The following is a 17491-nucleotide window of genomic DNA, read 5'->3' as shown; positions in this document are numbered from 1 at the left end:
AATGTGAAATGTTGATTTACAGATGTGGAGGCGATAAGTACTGATATTTTGTCACTTGTCAAGTAATAGTTTATTACTTGACAAGATTTACAACTGCTACTGTGGGGGGGGGGGGGCGTGTAATCTTTGCCTTCTTTGTATTGGCTCCCATTATTATGCAAGGGTATGTTCTTTCAGGTTGGCCAGGCATTCATCCTGCATCCGTGCCCTTTTTGCGAGATTATTCTGTAGATTTGGGGGAGTATTGGGGTTGGCCTTAGATGACTGAAGTTCTTTATGAAAGCCAAAAGATGCAACTAGAAACTGAGACAGTCATCCTCGGAAAAGTGACATTTCATTTCTTTTTAAATTTAAAAGTTTATTTTTGTAGCAGTGAAAATTAGCAGTAGGGATAGAGTTACGATTAATACCGAAATGGTGAGTAGATCCTCTGAACGTCAGCAGGGACTTTCCCTAAGTCTTAATTACCCTCCCAATGACACTTGAAAAGTATGTACCCCTATTTTACAAAGTAGAGCACTGAGATTCGTTGACTTGCAAATGGTAGATGGTTCTGTTTGACTCAAAGCTGTGTTCTTCCCAGGAAGCCAAGTTCCCTCGCCATTCCCAGTGTGGTCGTCTGAGTCCTTGGGGGACCGCAGGGTAAACTGAAAGGTAGCCTCTGGCTGTGGAGCAGAGAGGACCTGGGTTTCAATTCTGGTTCTGCACATTGATGCTCTGATTTTGTGCATGTTTCTTAACCTCCTGATTCCACTTATTTAATTTGAACAATAGAAACTGTGGTATCTGCCTCCAGAGAAGTTGTGAGGGTCAGAGACTTGCTTGGTTTGATGGCTTAGCGTTGAGAAGATTTTGGGGCTGGGGTATGTGTTAAGCACTCAAATGTTGGTTTGAAGGAGTTCTTGACTTTGAATCATTCAGGCAGTCTCTAATATCAATGTCTAAATTGATTGCATTTTCTTCCCAGTCTTCTCACAAGACTTTCAGGATTAAGCGATTCCTGGCCAAGAAACAAAAGCAAAATCGTCCCATTCCCCAGTGGATTCGGATGAAAACTGGAAATAAAATAAGGTAAGACCTCCATCATACCGCTTGTATTTTGCTAAATGTAAGAGCCACTGTACCTGGCCAAGGTTACTTTTTGAGTATAAATACATGATTAAAATTGCTTGTAGTCCAATCCACCCTCTGACAGCATTCTCAAATTCCTTTCTAAAAACATGCCTCCTTTGTTTCTGCACTGCATCCAGGCCACAGCTGGGCTTATGGGCAGACAGTTTTCCAATACTTGTTAATTGCCTGGTTATCTTCAGTCTGAGCTAGGTCATAAGGTGGAAGGCTGCCTTATACACATCCTGGTGGAGAAGGCCCAGTCAGTGTTTTTAGGCTTTTTGTTTTTGTATTTTGTTTTTTTTCGAGATGGATGGAGTCTCACTCTGTTTCCCAGGCTGGAATGCAGTGGCACAATCTTGACTCACTGCAACCTCTGCCTCCCAGGTTCAAGTGATTCTTCTGCCTCAGCCTTCGGAGTAGCTGGGACTATAGGCATGTACCCAGCTAAGTTTTGTGTTTTTAGTAGAGATGGGGTTTCACCATATTGGCCAGGCTGGTCTCGAACTCCTGAGCTCAAGTGATCTGCCCCTCTCGGCTTCCCAAAGTGTTGGGATTACAGGCATAAGCCATTGCGCCCGGCCTTTGTTTTTGTTTTTTGAGACAGGATCTTGTTATGTTTTACATGCTTCATTGACACTATCACTGCAGCCTCTACACCACCAGGCTCAAGTGACCCACCCGCCTCATCTCTCTGAGTAGCTGGGACTACAGGCACACGCCACCACACCTGGCTAATTTTTAAATTTTTTGTAGGGATGGGGTCTGTCTGTGTTTCCCAGGCTGGTCTTGAACTCCTGAGCTCAAGCAATCCTCCTGTCTCACCCTACCAAAGTGCAGAGATTATAGGCGTGAACCATCGCACCTAGCCCAGTTTTTTAGATGTTTCTCTTTTCTAAAGAGAGACTAGAAAAGATTGGAAAACTGCCCTGAACTGCAGAAGTAGTTGATCTCAAAGGAAAAACATTACTAGAATTGCTATGAAGGACCTCCAAGGTCATCTAGCCTAACTCCAGGGAAAGCTAGGCCTGAAACTCAATGACTCGTGCATGGCTTTTTCAGCCTGTCGCTCTTTGGACCTGATGGGCCTTGAGACGGGTTTTGAAGGGAGGAAACATAAGTATCAAGAATCAGCAAGAGCTGCCCAAGGTTCAGCAGTTGCTCTCTCACCCAGGCTGAGTGCAGTGGTGCAACCCTCCCACCTCAGCCTCCTTCTGAGTAGCTGGGACTACAGGCGTTCACCATCATGCCTGGCTAATTTGTGTACCTGTTGTAGAGATGGGGTTTTGCCATGTTGCCCAGGCTAGTCAAAGCACTTTTTTTTTTTTTTTGAGACAGAGTGTTGCTGTCATTGCCCAGGGTGGAGTACAGTGGTGTGATCTTGGCTCACCGCAACCTCCGCCTCCCGGGTTCAAGCAATTCTGCTGCCTCAGCCTCCCAAGTAGCTGGAATTACAGGTGCCTGCCACCACACTCGGCTAATTTTTGTATTTTTAGTAGAGACGGGGTTTTACCATCTTGGCCAGACTGGTCTTGAACTCCTGACTTCGTGACCCACCCGCCTCCCAAAGTGCTGGGATTACAGGCGTGAGCCACCGCGCTCAGCCAGAACTTGATTCGAGTTGTATGGCAAAGCTAGTGGGATTGGTTTGCTAAGAAGACTTAAAAGTGTGGCTTCTTAGGGCTAAAGTTGAGGGCCCATTTCCTTGGATCATTTAGCCAGTTAGATGTGAAAATTGCCACCCATTGTAATGTTATGGGCTAGTTAATTGCTTACCATTTGATTACTGGATACTAGACACTGTCCTTTATTGTTTGATACATCTACAGGAACGTCGGGTTTCTCTGTGTCCTGCCTGATGGTGGGACCTGCTTGTGAAGAATGAAAGAAGTATATATAAGCCAGGCACAGTGCATCATACCTATAATCCAAGCACTTTGGGAGAGGCCAAGGCAGGAGGATTGCTTGAGGCCAGGAATTTGAGACCAGCCTGGGCAACATAGGGAGACACCCCCCACCCCCATCTCTACCGAAAAAAAAAAATTAGCTGGACTTGGTGGCACATGCTTGTAATCCTAACTATTTGGGAGGCTGAAGTGAGAGGATCACTTGAGCCCAGGAGTTCACAGGCTGCAGTGAGCTGTGATCCGGCCACTGCATTGCAGCCTGGACAACAGTGTGACCCTGTCTCAAAAAAAAGAAAAATGTATGTAACACTCAATGCCTAGTTCAATAAATAACTTGCTATTAAACTCTGTGGTCTCCTAGAATTGAGAAGGTATTTTGTACGTAAGATTATATACCTTTGACCCAGATAATTGACCTGATGGAATGATTTTCATTGTCTTAGCTATCTTCCAGTTTTAAAAATGTTTTGAAAGCAGGTTGCAATTACAGTGCTTCATTTTGTGGAAGTACTGCCATTATCCTGCTGAGAGAAAAGCCGTGTTAATCATTTTTGATTTTGCCTTTATGAGGGTAAAATCATGACAGATTGACATGGACAATTCAGGGATTGCTGTTTCCCTGTACTAGACGTGAATGGGGGAGTTGACTGATTGTAAAGATCACGCGAGGCCAGGTGCAGTGGCTCACGCCTGTAATCCCAACACTTTGGGAGACAGAAGCGGGTGGATCTCAAGGTCAGGAGTTTGAGACCAGCCTGGCCAACATGGTGAAACCCCGTCTCTACTAAAAATACCAAAATTAGCTGGGCGTGGTGCAGGGGGGAGGACTCCATCTCAAAAAAAAAGTATCATGGGGGAGCTTTTATGTGTTTGTGACCCATTATGAAGGGGTTCAGAATATGTGTGTACCTCCAGGTCCATTGAATCAAAAGTGGGTGCAGGTACACTTGGAGAGAGCGGGCTTCCCCACTGCTGTGATCCCAGTTAAGAGCCTAGCCTTGAATTATTTTGAGAGGATACAACTTGACTTGGCTAGTTTTTAAACACATAGGGAATCCTTCTTTTTTTTTTTTTTTTTTTTTTACTCTCCAGAAAGAACTCCAAACTTGTTAAAGGAGAGAAAAGTGGTACCCTTTGTATTTTGTGGTACCTAAAAGGTTGTGTGAATGGGAACGGCTAAATTGCTGTCGGACTGCCTTTGTAACTTGACATGTTTTTCTGTGTAGGTACAACTCCAAAAGGAGACACTGGAGAAGAACCAAGCTGGGTCTGTAAGGAATTGCACATGAGATGGCACATATATTTGTGCTGTCTGAAGGTCACGATCACATTACCGTATCAAACTGAAAATGTCACCACTCTCTGGAGAGTTCGACGTATTTTCCTCTCTGAATCTATTATGAATGCGTTGGTTGGCTGGGTTCAGTAATAAATATGTGAGGCCTTTCATTTCAATTGCTGTTGTATTGTGGTTTGTCAAGTACTGAATTCTCCCTTCCCTGCCAAACCTAACAACAGTATCCAGTAGACCTTTCTGCAGTGATAGAAACGTTCTCTGGCTACCATATGCTTGAAGTGTGTTTAGTGTAAGGGACTGATTCTGCAAATTTTATTTTATTTTATATATATTTTGAGACGAGTCTGGCTCTGTTGCCTAGGCTGGAGTGCAGTGGTGCGATCTCGGTTCACTGCAACCTCCGCCTCCCGGGTTCACGCAGTTCTCCTGCCTCAGCCTCCTGAGTAGCTGGGATTACAGGTGCCCCACACCACGCCCGGCTAGTTTTTGTATTTTTAGTAGAGACAGGGTTTCACCATATTGGCCAGGCTGGTCTCAAATTCCTGACCTTCAGATCCACCTGTCTCAGCCTCCCAAAGTGCTGGGATTACAGGCGTGAGCCACCACGCCCAACCTCTCATGGTTTTTACAATCGATCACCTCCCCCATTCACGTCTAGTGCAGGGAAACAGCAATCCCAGAATTTTATTTTTAGTAGAGACGGGCTTTCACCATGTTGGCCAGGCTGGTCTCGACCTCCTGACCTCAGGTGATACACCACCTCTGCCTCTCAAAGTGCTGGGATTACAGGCATGAGCCACCGCCTGTTTTTGTACAGTCTGAACGATACAGTTCCTACATTTTTAAATAGTTAAGAATATTTTATGCCATCTGAAAATTGAAATAAAAATTTCTGTCCATGTAAAATGTTCTTGTTTCACAGCCATGTGCATAACTTACGTGTATAAATGCACCCTTGTGCACAGAGATAATGTGGCCTGCAAAGCCTAAAATATTTACTACTTTGCTCTTTATGGAAAAAGATGGCCAACCCCTGTTCCTGCATTCAAGAGAGTTCACTTTTGTTTTTAAAAAAATCTAGGCTAATTGTTGACATTGTAACAGGTAATGCCATTGCCTGACTTATTGAAGAGCTATAGCTGAGTGAATGTACACGGAAATCTTGTGGGTTTGAGCTTTTACCGGGTTAGTGCAGCTTCTTTGGTACCCCTTGCAGTTTCCCTGGCTGACGAATCACCAGGGAATTATGTTTAACATCTCAAAGAACCAGTAGCAACTTCATATTTAGAGAGATGGTTAGCAAATTATTGGCCACCTTTGTGTCAGGCACTGTTCTAGGTACTTGGGATTCATTGGTTGATAGACAAATTATGTGGCATGTTAAGTGGTGACAACGAATAGGCCAATATACAAGCCTTAACAGATCTTTTCTGTAGAAAAGGTGAGAGGGAACAAAGCTCCCCCAATTACCAGTGGAATTAGGATTGAAACTGCAGCAACAAGGGAAAGAACAGGGTTTGGCTGTAACTCCCTGCCCAGTCGATAGGGGGCCTGTGCTGCCTGGACATAGCTGAGAAGGCAGGTGGCAGGAGATGTGGGCTGCTGCATAAAGTGTGCAAGTGATATAGGCGGGATTGCACAGCAAAGGATTCCTGCCTACAACCACACTAGGAGGTTCAGATGAAAACAATTCCGGCCGGGCACAGCGGCTCACGCCTGTGATCCCAGCACTTTGGGAGGCTGAGGCAGACGGATCACCTGAGGTCAGGAGTTCGAGACCAGCCTCGCCAACGTGGTGACGCCTCGTCTCTACTAAGTAAAGTACAAAAATTAGCTGGGCATGGTGGGCACGCGCCTGCAGTCCCAGCTACTCAGGAGGCTGAGGCAGGAGAATTGCTCAGACCCGGGAGGTGGAGGTTGCAGTGAGCCGAGATCACCCCACTGCACTGTAGCCTGGGCAACAGAGCAAGACTCTTGTCTCAAAAAAAAAAAAAAAGAAAAAAGCAATTCCTAAGTGCATGGCACTCACCAGAAGTGTGAAGAGTGAGCTCCAGAATACCAAGGAACTTAGGAGCTTTAAAGGATCTTTGGAATCTACCTCCTGAATCCCTAGACTGCAAATACTTTTTTCTTTTTTCTTTTTTTTTTTTTGAGACGGAGTCTCACTCCTGTCGCCCAGGCTGGAGTGCAGCGGCATGATCTGGGCTCACTGCAAGCTCCGCCTCCCGGGTTCACGCCATTCTCCTGCTTCAGCCTCCCAAGTAGTTGGGATTACAGGTGCCCACCACCATGCCTGGCTAATTTTTGTATTTTTTTTTTTTTTTAGTAGAGATGGGGTTTCACCATGTTGGCCAGGCTGGTTTCGAACTCCTGACCTCAGGTAATCCGCCTGCCTTGGCCTCCCAAAGTGCTGGGATTACAGGTGTGAGCCACTGTGCCCGGCCTGACTGCAAATGTTTTCTCTTATTGCATCAGTGATGACTTCATATTCAAAGAAAGCTGCCACTGTGAACAGCAGTTGGTAAATATTAACATACTTAAAAATGTTACTCAAGGCCGAGTGCAGTGGCTTGCCTGTAATCCCAGCACTTTGAGGGGCCTAGGCAGGTAGATCGCTTGAGCCCAGGTATTCGAGACCAGCCTGCACAATATGGCAAAACAAAAAATTAGCCGGCCAGGGTGTAGCACACCTGTAGTCCTAGCTACTTGGGAGGCTGAAGTGGGAGGATCACCTGAGCCTGGAAGGCCGAGGCTACAGTGAGCCGTGATCATGCCACTGCACTCCAGCCTGGGTGACAGAGTAAGACCCTGTCTCAAAAAACTCAAAATACTCAAGTCCAAAGGAGAGGGACTTGATAAAATTAACTGACAGTCACAAGACAGGGAAATTTCTAACCATTTCAGACCATTAGAAAGCAGTCTTGTGCTTCAGAGTAGGTTGGGTGTTTGCTAACAGAGCCCAAGGAGGTTAAGTGACAAGGCTAAGATCTAATTAATGGCATAGCCGGCTTTCTCTACAGACCTCGAATAGTTGGGATTACAGGTGCCCAACAGTTGCACCTGTACCCAACTACTCAGATAGGTAGGATTAGGATTTGGAGAAAAGGAAAATGATGTGGACAAGGGGTTAGCTGTGTGTGAGGGGTTTATTTGGAGCCTGGGAGTTGAAAGCTGTGGGGTCTGGATCCAGTGGCCCCTCGCTATCTTGTACAATTGCCAGTACCTGTTTCCCCATCTATGAAGGGAAATTGGATTAGATCAGTGCATCTTGAAGGGAGGAATGGGAACTTGCGATATATTTTAAGATTTCAAAAAGGTACTGAAATAGTAAAGAAGTGAAGCATTAGATGACAGGTTTTGAAAGACAGGAAGTCACCCCTGTGGTGACACTGCCCATCCCTTGACCTACTGAGAAGCAGGCAGCAGACTGGTGGTTGAGTTTGCTGCTGTCTGTGTATCACCAGACTATAGTCTGGATTCATCAAACCCTGCTCCCAGGCCAGGCGTGGTGGCTCATGCCTGTAATCCCAGCAGTTTGGGAAGTCGAGATGAGTGGATGATTTGAGGTCAGGAGTTGGAGACCAGCCTGGCCAACATGGTGAAACCCTGTCTCTAAATACAAAAAAACCCTGTCTCTAAAATACAAAAATTAGCCGGGCGTGGTGGTGCAGGCCTGTGTTCCCAGCTATTTGGGAGGCTGAGGCAGGAGAATCGCATGAACCCAAGAAATGCAGGCTGCAGTGAGCCGAGATCACGCCATTGCACTCCAGCCTGGGCCACAGAGTGAAACTCCATCTCAAAACAAAACAAAACCCTGCTCTCCACCACTCACCAGTTGTAAGCCCTCAGCATCCTCATCTGCGAAATGGAGTCTCCCTCAGAAGGTTGTGAGGATGAAATTTAATAATTCACCAAAGCACTTGGTTCAGTTGCCTGACTAGGAAAAGGAGATGAGGAGTAGGGAGTGAGCAGGAAGAAAGTTTTGGTGTCAGTCCCCAGCACAGATGCGCCATATGTTGGCACAGGGAGACGGAGGAGGTTGTGATGGGAGGCTGAGATAAAGTCAGGCAGAGCTGCCATGGAGTTGGTGCTCAACATCAGCTGCTAGATTGATGTCAGTTCTCTTCCAACTCCGGGGTTTTAATTTGGAGGGACAGAGTAACCCCTCAAGGTCTTGCAGTCAAGCCTAGGGTTGAATCCCAGCTTCATCACTGAACCAGTTGTGGGACTTTCCTCTCTTAGAAGACTTTTATATCCAGAGTCATACCTGACTACCTCAGGTTTGTAAGGATTGATTGATGTCTGTAAAAGATTAGTTCCAGGAGTGTATATTCAAGGTAAATTCAGTCTATGCTCCCAAGTAAAAAGGTTTTGTTTGTTTTGAGACAGAGTCTCGCTCTGTCGCCAGGCTGGAGTGCAGTGGCACGATCTCGGCTCACTGCAATCTCCGCCTCCCGGGTTCGAGTGATTCCTCTGCCTCAGCCTCCTGAGTAGCTGAGACTACAGGCACGCACCACCACACCTGGCTAATTGTTTTGTATTTTAGTAGAGACGGGGTTTCACCATCTTGGCCAGGATGGTCTTGGTTGGACTCCTGAACTCGTGATCCGCCTGTCTCAGCCTCCCAAAGTATTGGGATTACAGGCGTGAGCCACCGCGCCTGGCCTTGTTTGTTTTTTTAAGACAGAGTTTTGCTCTTGTTGCCCAGGCTGGAGTGCAATGGCCCGATCTCAGCTTACTGCAACCTCCGCCTCAGGGGTTCAAGCAATTCTCCTGCCTCAGCCTCGCAAGTAGCTGGGATTACAGGCCTGCACTACCATGCCCGGCTAATTTTTTTGTATTTTTAGTAGAGACGGGGTTTCACCATGTTGGCCAGGCTGGTCTCAAACTCCTGACCTCAAGTGATCCACCCGCCTCAGCCTTCTAAAGTGCTGGGATTACAGGTGTGAGCCACCATGCCTGGCTGTAGAAAGTTTTTAAGAAGAGAAAAGGATCAGTTCCACCAGATATTCTTCCATTTTACAGGTGAGAAAAAGGTAGGCTGGACATGGTGGTTCATGCCTGTAATCCCAGCAGTTTGGGAGGCCGAGGTGGGCGGATCGCCTGAGCTCAAAAGTTCGAGACCAGCCTGGGCAACATAGTGAAACCCCGTCTCTACTACAAATACAAAAAATTAGCTGGGCATGCTGGTGCGCAACTGTAATCCCAGCTACTCAGGAGGCTGAGGCAGGAGAATCACTTGAACTGGGGAGGCAGAGGTAGCAGTAAGCCAAGATTGCGCCACTGCACTCCAGGCTGGGCAACAAGACTGAAACTCCCCGTCAAAAAATATATAAATAAAAATAAGGCCGGGCACGGTGGCTCACGCCTGTAATCCCAGCACTTTGGGAGGGCAAGACGGGATGATCACCTGAGGTCAGGAGTTCGAGACTAGCTTGGCCAACATGGTGAAACCCCATCTCTACTAAAAATACAAAAAATTAGCCAGGCATGGTGGTGTGTGCCTGTAATCCCAGCTACTCGGGAGGCTGAGGCAAGAGAATTGCTTGAACCCAGGAGGCAGAGGTTGCAGTGAGCAAAGATCATGCCATTGCATTCCAGCCTGGGCAACAAGAGTGAAACTCTGTCTCAAAATAAATAAATTAATTAATTAAAGTAAAAAATATTGATAGTAGCGAGGCTGAGAAACCCTGGTCTAGTAGCACTGCAGCCAGCCACAGTGACCCTTTATTAATTTTTTAAGACAAGGTCTTGCTCTGTTGCCCAGGCTGAAGTACCCTTTATTTATTTTTTTAGGCAAGATCTTGGACTGTTGCCCAGGCCGAAGTGCAGTGGCATGATCATGGTTCACTGCAGTCTCAACCTCCCAAGCTCAAGTGATCCTCCCACCTCAGCCTCCTGAGTAGCAGGGACTACAGGCATGTGCCACCATGCCTAGCTAATTTTTATAAAAAATTATTGTAGAGACGGGGTTTTGCTCTGTTGTCCAGGCTGGTCTTGAACTCCTGGGCTTAAGTGATCCTCTTTCCTCTGTCTCCCAAAGAGCTGGGGTTACAGGCGTGAGCCACCATACCCAGCAGTGGCACAATCTCAGTTCACTGCACCCTCCACCTCCCAGATTCAGGCAATTCTCCTGCCTCAGCTTCCAAAGTAGCTGGGATTACAGGCTCGCACCACCACGCTCAGCCAATTTTTGTATTTGTAGTAGAGACGGGGTTTCACCATGTTGGCCAAGCTGGTCTCGAACTCCTGACCTCAGGTGATTCACCAACCTTGGCCTCCCAAAGTGCTAGGATTACAGGCATAAGCCACCGTGCCCGGCCACCTGGCTATATTTTTAATGTTTTTGAAATATAACATTCATAAAGAAGAGTGCACTTTTTTTTTTTTTTTGACAGAGTCTTGCTCTGTCGTCCAGGCTGGAGTGCAGTGGCGCAACCTCGGCTCACTGCAGCCTCTGCCTCCTGGGTTCAAGCGATTCTCCTGCCTCAGCCTCCCGAGTAGCTGGGATTACAAGTGCCCACCACCATGCCTGGCTAATTTTTGTATTTTCAGTAGAGACAGGGTTTCGCCATGTTGGCCAGGCTGGTCTCCAACTCCTGACCTCAGGTGATCCGACTGCCTCGGCCTCCCAAACTGCTGGGATTACAGGCATGAGCCACCATGCCTGGCAGAAGAGTGCACTTATATGCGTAGATAGCTTGATGAATTTTCACGGGGTGAATCCAGTCGTGTCACCAGCACCCAGATCAAGAAACAAAACATGATCAGCATCCTAGATGCTCCTCCTTGAGCTACCTTTAGTCACTGTCACCCCCCCAAGTGTAACCACTGTCCTATCATCTAACAGCATACCTTAGTTCTGCCTGTATTTGTGTTATTTATGAATGGAATAATGAACTTGGCCCTTCTGTATCTTGCTTCTTTTGCTCACTATCACATAACATTGATCCATATTGTTGCACGCAATTGTAGATAATTCTGTATCATATTCCAGTGTGTGAATCCCCCCTGATTTATTTTTCCACTTTCCTGTTGGCAGGCATTTGGACAATTTCCAGTTTGGGGACTTTATGAATAGTACTGCTGTGAACATTCGTGTACATATCTTTTGTCCAACATGTGTACACATTTCATTACAGGTGATTTGGTTTTCATTCTGTGCTTCTCAGGATATATAAACATAACGAAAATGTTTGTCATAATGAGACGAAAGCTAATTAAAACTTCCACAATGAGCGTGTATTTACAATCAGGCGAGATTAGGCAAATTCAGGGTGGCATGACCACAGACTGTACTTATAATCAGAAAAAGATTTCTTTAAGAACAGGAAAATTGGCCGGGCGCGGTGGCTCAAGCCTGTAATCCCAGCACTTTGGGAGGCCGAGACGGGCGGATCACGAGGTCAGGAGATCGAGACCATCCTGGCTAACACGGTGAAACCCCGTCTCTACTAAAAAAAAAATACAAAAAAACTAGCCGGGCGATGTGGCGGGCGCCTGTAGTCCCAGCTACTCGGGAGGCTGAGGCAGGAGAATGGCGTGAACCCAGGAGGCGGAGCTTGCAGTGAGCTGAGATCCGGCCACTGCACTCCAGCTTGGGCGACAGAGCGAGACTCCGTCTCAAAAAAAAAAAAAAAAAAGAACAGGAAAATTAGTGGAAGTTGAACAATGAGAACACATGGACGCAGGGAGGGGAACATCACGCATCGGGGCCTGTTGTGGGATGGGGGGCCAGGGGAGGGATAGCATTAGGAGAAATACCTAATGTAGATGACGGGTTGATGGGTGCAGCAAACCACCATGGCACATGTATACCTATGTAACAAACCTGCACGTTCTGCACATGTATCCCAGAACTTAAAAGTATTAAAAAAAAAAAAAACAGAACAGAAACATGTCTTGTCTTTACTTTTTTTTTTTTTTTTAGATAGATCTTGCTCTGTTGCCCAGGCTGAAGTGACGTGGCGAGATTTCGGCTCACTGCGGTCTTGACCTCCTGGGCTCAAGCGATCCTCCCACCTCAGCCTCCCAAGTAGCTGGGACCACAGGTGCATGCCGCCACACCCAGCTAATTTTTGTATTTTTAGTAGAGACAGGGTTTCACCATGTTGGCCAGGCTGGTCTCAAACTCCTGGCCTCAAATGATCTGCCCACCTCAGCCTCCCAAAGTGCTGGGACTACAGGCGTGAGCCACTGTGCCCGGCCATCTTTTTTTTTTTTTTTTTTTTTTTTTTAAAAGAGGGCAATTGAACACAAGGCTTCAAAGATGTCTCTCATGAAATCCAAGGGCAGGAGGCAGCCAGGCTTCCAGAAGAACCAGAACCAGGGCCTTGAAAGCCACTGAGGGCCGGGCGCGGTGGCTCAAGCCTGTAATCCCAGCACTTTGGGAGGCCGAGACGGGTGGATCACGAGGTCAGGAGATCGAGACCATCCTGGCTAACACGGTGAAACCCCGCCTCTACTAAAAAATACAAAAAAACTAGCCGGGCGAGGTGGCGGGCGCCTGTAGTCCCAGCTACTCGGGAGGCTGAGGCCGGAGAATGGCGTGAACCCGGGAGGCGGAGCTTGCAGTGAGCTGAGATCCGGCCACTGCACTCCAGCCTGGGCTACAGAGCGAGACTCCGTCTCAAAAAAAAAAAAAAAAAAAAAAAAAAAAAAAAGAAAGCCACTGAGAAGTCAGGCAGGCTGCTCTCGCTCTCTGGGCCTCAGTCTTCTACTCAGCTTCTTTCTGTGTGTTTGTCTCACTCTTGTTCTTGGCCGACCTGCCTCCTCTGCTTCTCTGAACACGAGGCAAAAGATGGCCTCCTCTCTGTCCTCAGGTCAGGCCACCAGTGGAAATGGATGGTAATCGCTGAATCCCAACAGCAAGATCATGAGAGGGAGAGGCCAGTTGGCTCAACTTGGGTCATGAATCCAGTCAAGAGTCAGTAACTATGGACCAGGCGCGGTGGCTCACGCCTGTAATCCCAGAACTTTGGGAGGCCGAGGCAGGTGGATCACCTGAGGTCAGGAGTTCAAGACCAGCCCTGCCAAAAAGGTGAAACCCAGTCTCTACTAAAAATACAAAAATTAGCCAGGCACGGTGGTGTGTGCCTGAAGTCCCAGCTATTCAGGAGGCTGAGGTGGGAGAATCGCTTGAACCCAGGAGGTGGAGGTTGCCAGTGAGCCGAGATCGTGCAGCTGCACTCCAGCCTGGGCAACAAAGCGAGACTCCATCTCAACAAAAAAAGAGTCAATAACTGTGGCTGAGAGGACAGGGTTATGCATAGGCTTGACTGCCCTGTGAGTGAGCTGGTGCCCGGAGAAAGCAGTATGGGCTTAGCAGATATCCCCAAGAGCACCTACTCCAAGGGAACTCTGAACGAGAGACCTGTGTGTGTGCTAGTCCTGGCGGCGTTGCCTCAAGTAATCCCTTACCTCTCTGGGATTTTGTCTTCATCTGTTTGCTCCTGTTCTCTTGGTGCTTCCTACAGTACTGTATGTTGATTTTTATTTAAGTTTGCTTTTCTGTGGGTAAATTTTCAGGGGCTCCCAAGAATACTAAGACCTGGGAAAGATGGCATATCAAACAAACAAAGGATAATTCTGAAAGAAATTCGACAAGCTTATGAATTGTGGGATTTGAAAAAAGACATACCCTTTGGACCCAAGACCAAATTCTTGGGTTTGGGCTGCAGGCCAGTTAGCAGTCCAAGCTGGAATAAAATATTACCTCTCTCCGGAAACTCGGGATAAGATGTTACCTCTCTCCGGAGACTCGGGATGACTCCCACTTTCTTATCTGAAGCCGCTAGTTTCAGAGGAAGTCTTTGTAACTGCCTTATGCCTTACAGCCTGGCACCTGTCTCTGAGTATTCTCTGAGACACATATATTGATGTATTCCAAACAGCACAGGGTAGAGGCAACTTTTTCTATTGTTAGTAATTCATTATCGCAGTTACGATTTAAAATATTTAAAAATAGGCCAGGCGCGGTGGCTCGTGCCTGTAATCCCAGCACTTTGGGAGGCTGAGGCAGGCATATCACGAGGTTAAGACAGCGAGACCATCCTGGCCAACATGGTGAAACCCCGTCTCTACTAAAAATACAAAAAATAGCCGGGCGTGTTGGCACACACCTGTAGTCCCAGCTACTCGGGAGGCTGAGGCAGGAGAATGGCCTGAATCCGGGAGGCGGAGGTTACAGCGAGCCGAGGTGGCGCCACTGCACTCCAGCCTGCCAACAGAGCGAGACTCCATCTCAAAAATAATAATAATAATAATAAATAAAAATAAAGAAAATATTTAAAAATAAAGTAACCATAGGAAAAGTGGGTGCAGGCTATACAGGAACTCTCTGATATTCTTGCAACTTTTCTGTAAATCTAAAACTATTCTAAAATATAACTTTATGACTTTATTTTGGAAGACCGAGGCAGGAGGATCACTTGAGCCCACCAGGAACTTGAGACCAGCCTGGGAAACATAGTGAGGCCCCATCTCTACAAAAAAAAAAAAAAAAAATGCTTTTAATGAGCCAGGTGTGGTGTCACACACCTGTAGTCCTTCTACTTGGGAGGCTGAGGTGGGAGGATCGCCTGAGCCCAGGAGTTTGAGGCTGCAATGAGCTAGGATTATGCCACTGCACCCAGGCTGGGTGACAGAGTAAGACCCTGTCTCAAAATAAATGAATGAATATTCATTATGAAAATAACCAAGCAAACACCTATACCTGAAGTGAAATTGATGAAATATGCATTTTAAAGTGTGGCACTCAAGGAGGAATGCTGATGGGAGACTGAGTTCCTGGTTTATTTACAAATCACCAAAAGTTGATGAACTCCACTGATGATGTCTGCATCATAAACACTTACTTTAAATTGTGTCTACGTAGGTCGGTTCCGCATAGATTGATGGAGAAAATGTCTTCCTATTTGCAGGATGTCTTGTCTTAGCAAAACCCTTCATGTAGGTGCTTTGGTTAACTGCATGGGGGCAGCAGAGTGACATGGAGCACTCACAAAGCTATGGAGCTGACCAGGCCTAAGTTCACATCAAATACATACCTCTCACTTACTAGTTGGGTGACTTTATTTTCATTTATTTATTTATTTATTTATTTTGAGACAGAGTTTTACTCTTATTGCCCAGGCTGGAGTACAATGGCGCGACCTCAGCTCACCCCACAACCTCCACCTCCCGGGTTCAAGTGATTCTACTGCCTCAGTCTCCTGAGTAGCTGGGATTACAGGCATGTGCCACCATGCCTGGCTAATTTTGTATTTTTTGGTAGAGACGGGGTTTCTCCATGTTGGTCAGGCTGGTCTCAAACTGCCGACCTCAGGTGATCCGCCCGCCTCGGCCTCCCAAAGTGTTGGGATTACAGGTGTGAGCCACCACGCCCGGCCTAGGCAACTTTCGAGGTGTTACTTAACCTCCCTGAGCATGTGTAAAATGGGATAGATATTGTGCTATAACTTGCTTTGGCAATTAAATGAGATGGTGTGTTAAAATTGCCTGGCCTATTGTATGATAGCAATCTTTAAGAGTGTCTGGTATAGGCCCAGCACAGTGGCTGATGCCTGTAATCCCAGCACCTCGGGAGGCCAAGATGGGAGAATCACTTGAGCCCAGGAGTTGGAGACCAGCCTGGGCAACACAGTGAGACCCCATCTCTATTTTTAAAAAATATATATAAAATAGAAAAAAAAGAGTTTCTGATATAAACCTATAACTGATATTTTTTTCTTCCCTCCCTGCCTCCCTCCTTTCTTTCCTTCCTTTCTTTCTTCCTTCTTTCCTTCCTTCCCTTCCTCTCTCCCTCCCTTCTTTTTTACTTTTGACATATTTGGGGAGGGAGTAGATAGTTTCTGTTCTGGCAGGCAGTTAACAGAAAGTTCACACTGGTGTAGATATGTAGGCCCAAACTGAAAACTGAAAATGGATGAATAATAAATACATTGCTGTAAGACTCCTTGAAATACAAGTCTCAGCTGGGCTGAAATGCAAGCCCAGCACTATTCTTGGGAAAGGGTGAAGGGTCCCAAGAAGACAAGGATATTCATGTCCTACTAGGAGCATTCAAGAATAAATTTCATTCATTTAACACGTATTTACAGAACACCTACATGTGCCAAACAGTGTACTGGCTGCTGGGGATGCAGTGGTGAATAGGCTAGGCAAGGACACTGCCCTTAGGATCTCACAATCTATTCCAGTGGCTACAACACACACACACACACACATACACACACACAATCCTGCAATCCTGCAAGTTTCTTGATGTGCAATGCAAACTTATATTTTTATTTTATCCCATTTCATTGAAAAAATGGATTTCATGCCCCACTAATAGGTTGCTTGTTTAGTTTGAAAGGCATAGATCCAGTCGAGAAAATAAATACATAGACAATTAATTATCATACATTGTTACAAGCACAATGATAGAGAAGTATTCACAGAGGCCAAGGAAAATATTCTGAACTTACATATTTTAAATAAAAACAGTCTGATAAGGCTGATGCCAAAACAATCTGTGTTCGTAGTGTGAAGTGCATATTTATATTTTATTTTATTAATTAATTTATTTATTTATTTATTTATTTTTGAGACAGAGTATCGCTCTGTTGCCCAGGCTGGCGTGCACTGGTGAGATCTCAGCTCACTGCAACTTCCGCCTCCCAGGTTCAAGCGATTCTCGTGCCTCAGCCTCCCAAGTAGCTGGGACTACAGGCGTGTGCCACCACACCCTGCTAATTTTTGTATTTTTAGTAGGGATGAGGTTTTACCATGTTGCCCAGGCTGGTCTCGAACTCCTAACCTCAAGTGATCCACCCACCTCGGCCTCCCAAAGTGCTGGGATTACAGGCATGAGCCACCTTGCCCGACCACATTTATACATTTTTATCACCAAAGTGACATTCATATGCTTGCAATATGCATACACATATATTTAGTATGTAATTTGGGAATCACAGAATGATGACACTTTATACAAACAGAACTTTGTGCTTCAAAAGACAGCATTTCACTGCCGTTTTGAAGAATGCTAGAGATAGTATGTGTTCCTGTTATCTATTGCTGTGTAACAAACTATCCCAAAACCTAGTGGCCTAAAAAGAGCATTTTGTTTCCATTCCCAGGTTGGGAAGCATTTTGTTTCCATTCTCAGGAAGTTGGGAAGACCTTGGCTTGT

The 17491-nt window shown here is 46.3% G+C and overlaps 3 protein-coding genes and 1 non-coding gene across 6 annotated transcripts in view; 3 read left to right on the top strand and 1 right to left on the bottom strand.

Moving 5' to 3' along the window:
* The window catches only part of RPL39 (ribosomal protein L39), a 451119-nt gene extending 446647 nt beyond the window's left edge, over window positions 1–4472 (top strand). For 2 of the 3 annotated variants that reach the window (XM_050776151.1, XM_050776150.1), the window contains exons 3-4: window positions 968–1071; window positions 4244–4472. In XM_050776151.1, the coding sequence (XP_050632108.1) occupies window positions 968–1071; window positions 4244–4292 (153 nt within the window). In that variant the 3' untranslated portion in view covers window positions 4293–4472. Of the gene's footprint in view, window positions 1–967; window positions 1072–4243 lie in introns of those variants that run through there. The other variant, XM_050776149.1, reaches the window with a different exon arrangement.
* NDUFA1 (NADH:ubiquinone oxidoreductase subunit A1) overlaps window positions 1–17491 on the bottom strand; it is a 970503-nt gene that overhangs the window by 101682 nt on the left and 851330 nt on the right. The gene's annotated exons all lie outside the window — the stretch shown is intronic.
* Window positions 1–17491, top strand: part of SEPTIN6 (septin 6) — a 313664-nt gene that overhangs the window by 131960 nt on the left and 164213 nt on the right. The window lies entirely within an intron of this gene.
* Window positions 3488–3619, top strand: LOC126947018 (small nucleolar RNA SNORA69). The gene has a single exon (XR_007722872.1). It is a non-coding gene; the product is annotated as a small nucleolar RNA SNORA69 (small nucleolar RNA).

The sequence above is a fragment of the Macaca thibetana genome, chromosome X (genome assembly GCF_024542745.1).
Source record: "Macaca thibetana thibetana isolate TM-01 chromosome X, ASM2454274v1, whole genome shotgun sequence".
Lineage (NCBI taxonomy): Eukaryota > Metazoa > Chordata > Mammalia > Primates > Cercopithecidae > Macaca > Macaca thibetana.
Note: the sequence above shows the minus strand (reverse complement) of the source record. Positions and strands in the feature narration are given on the sequence as shown.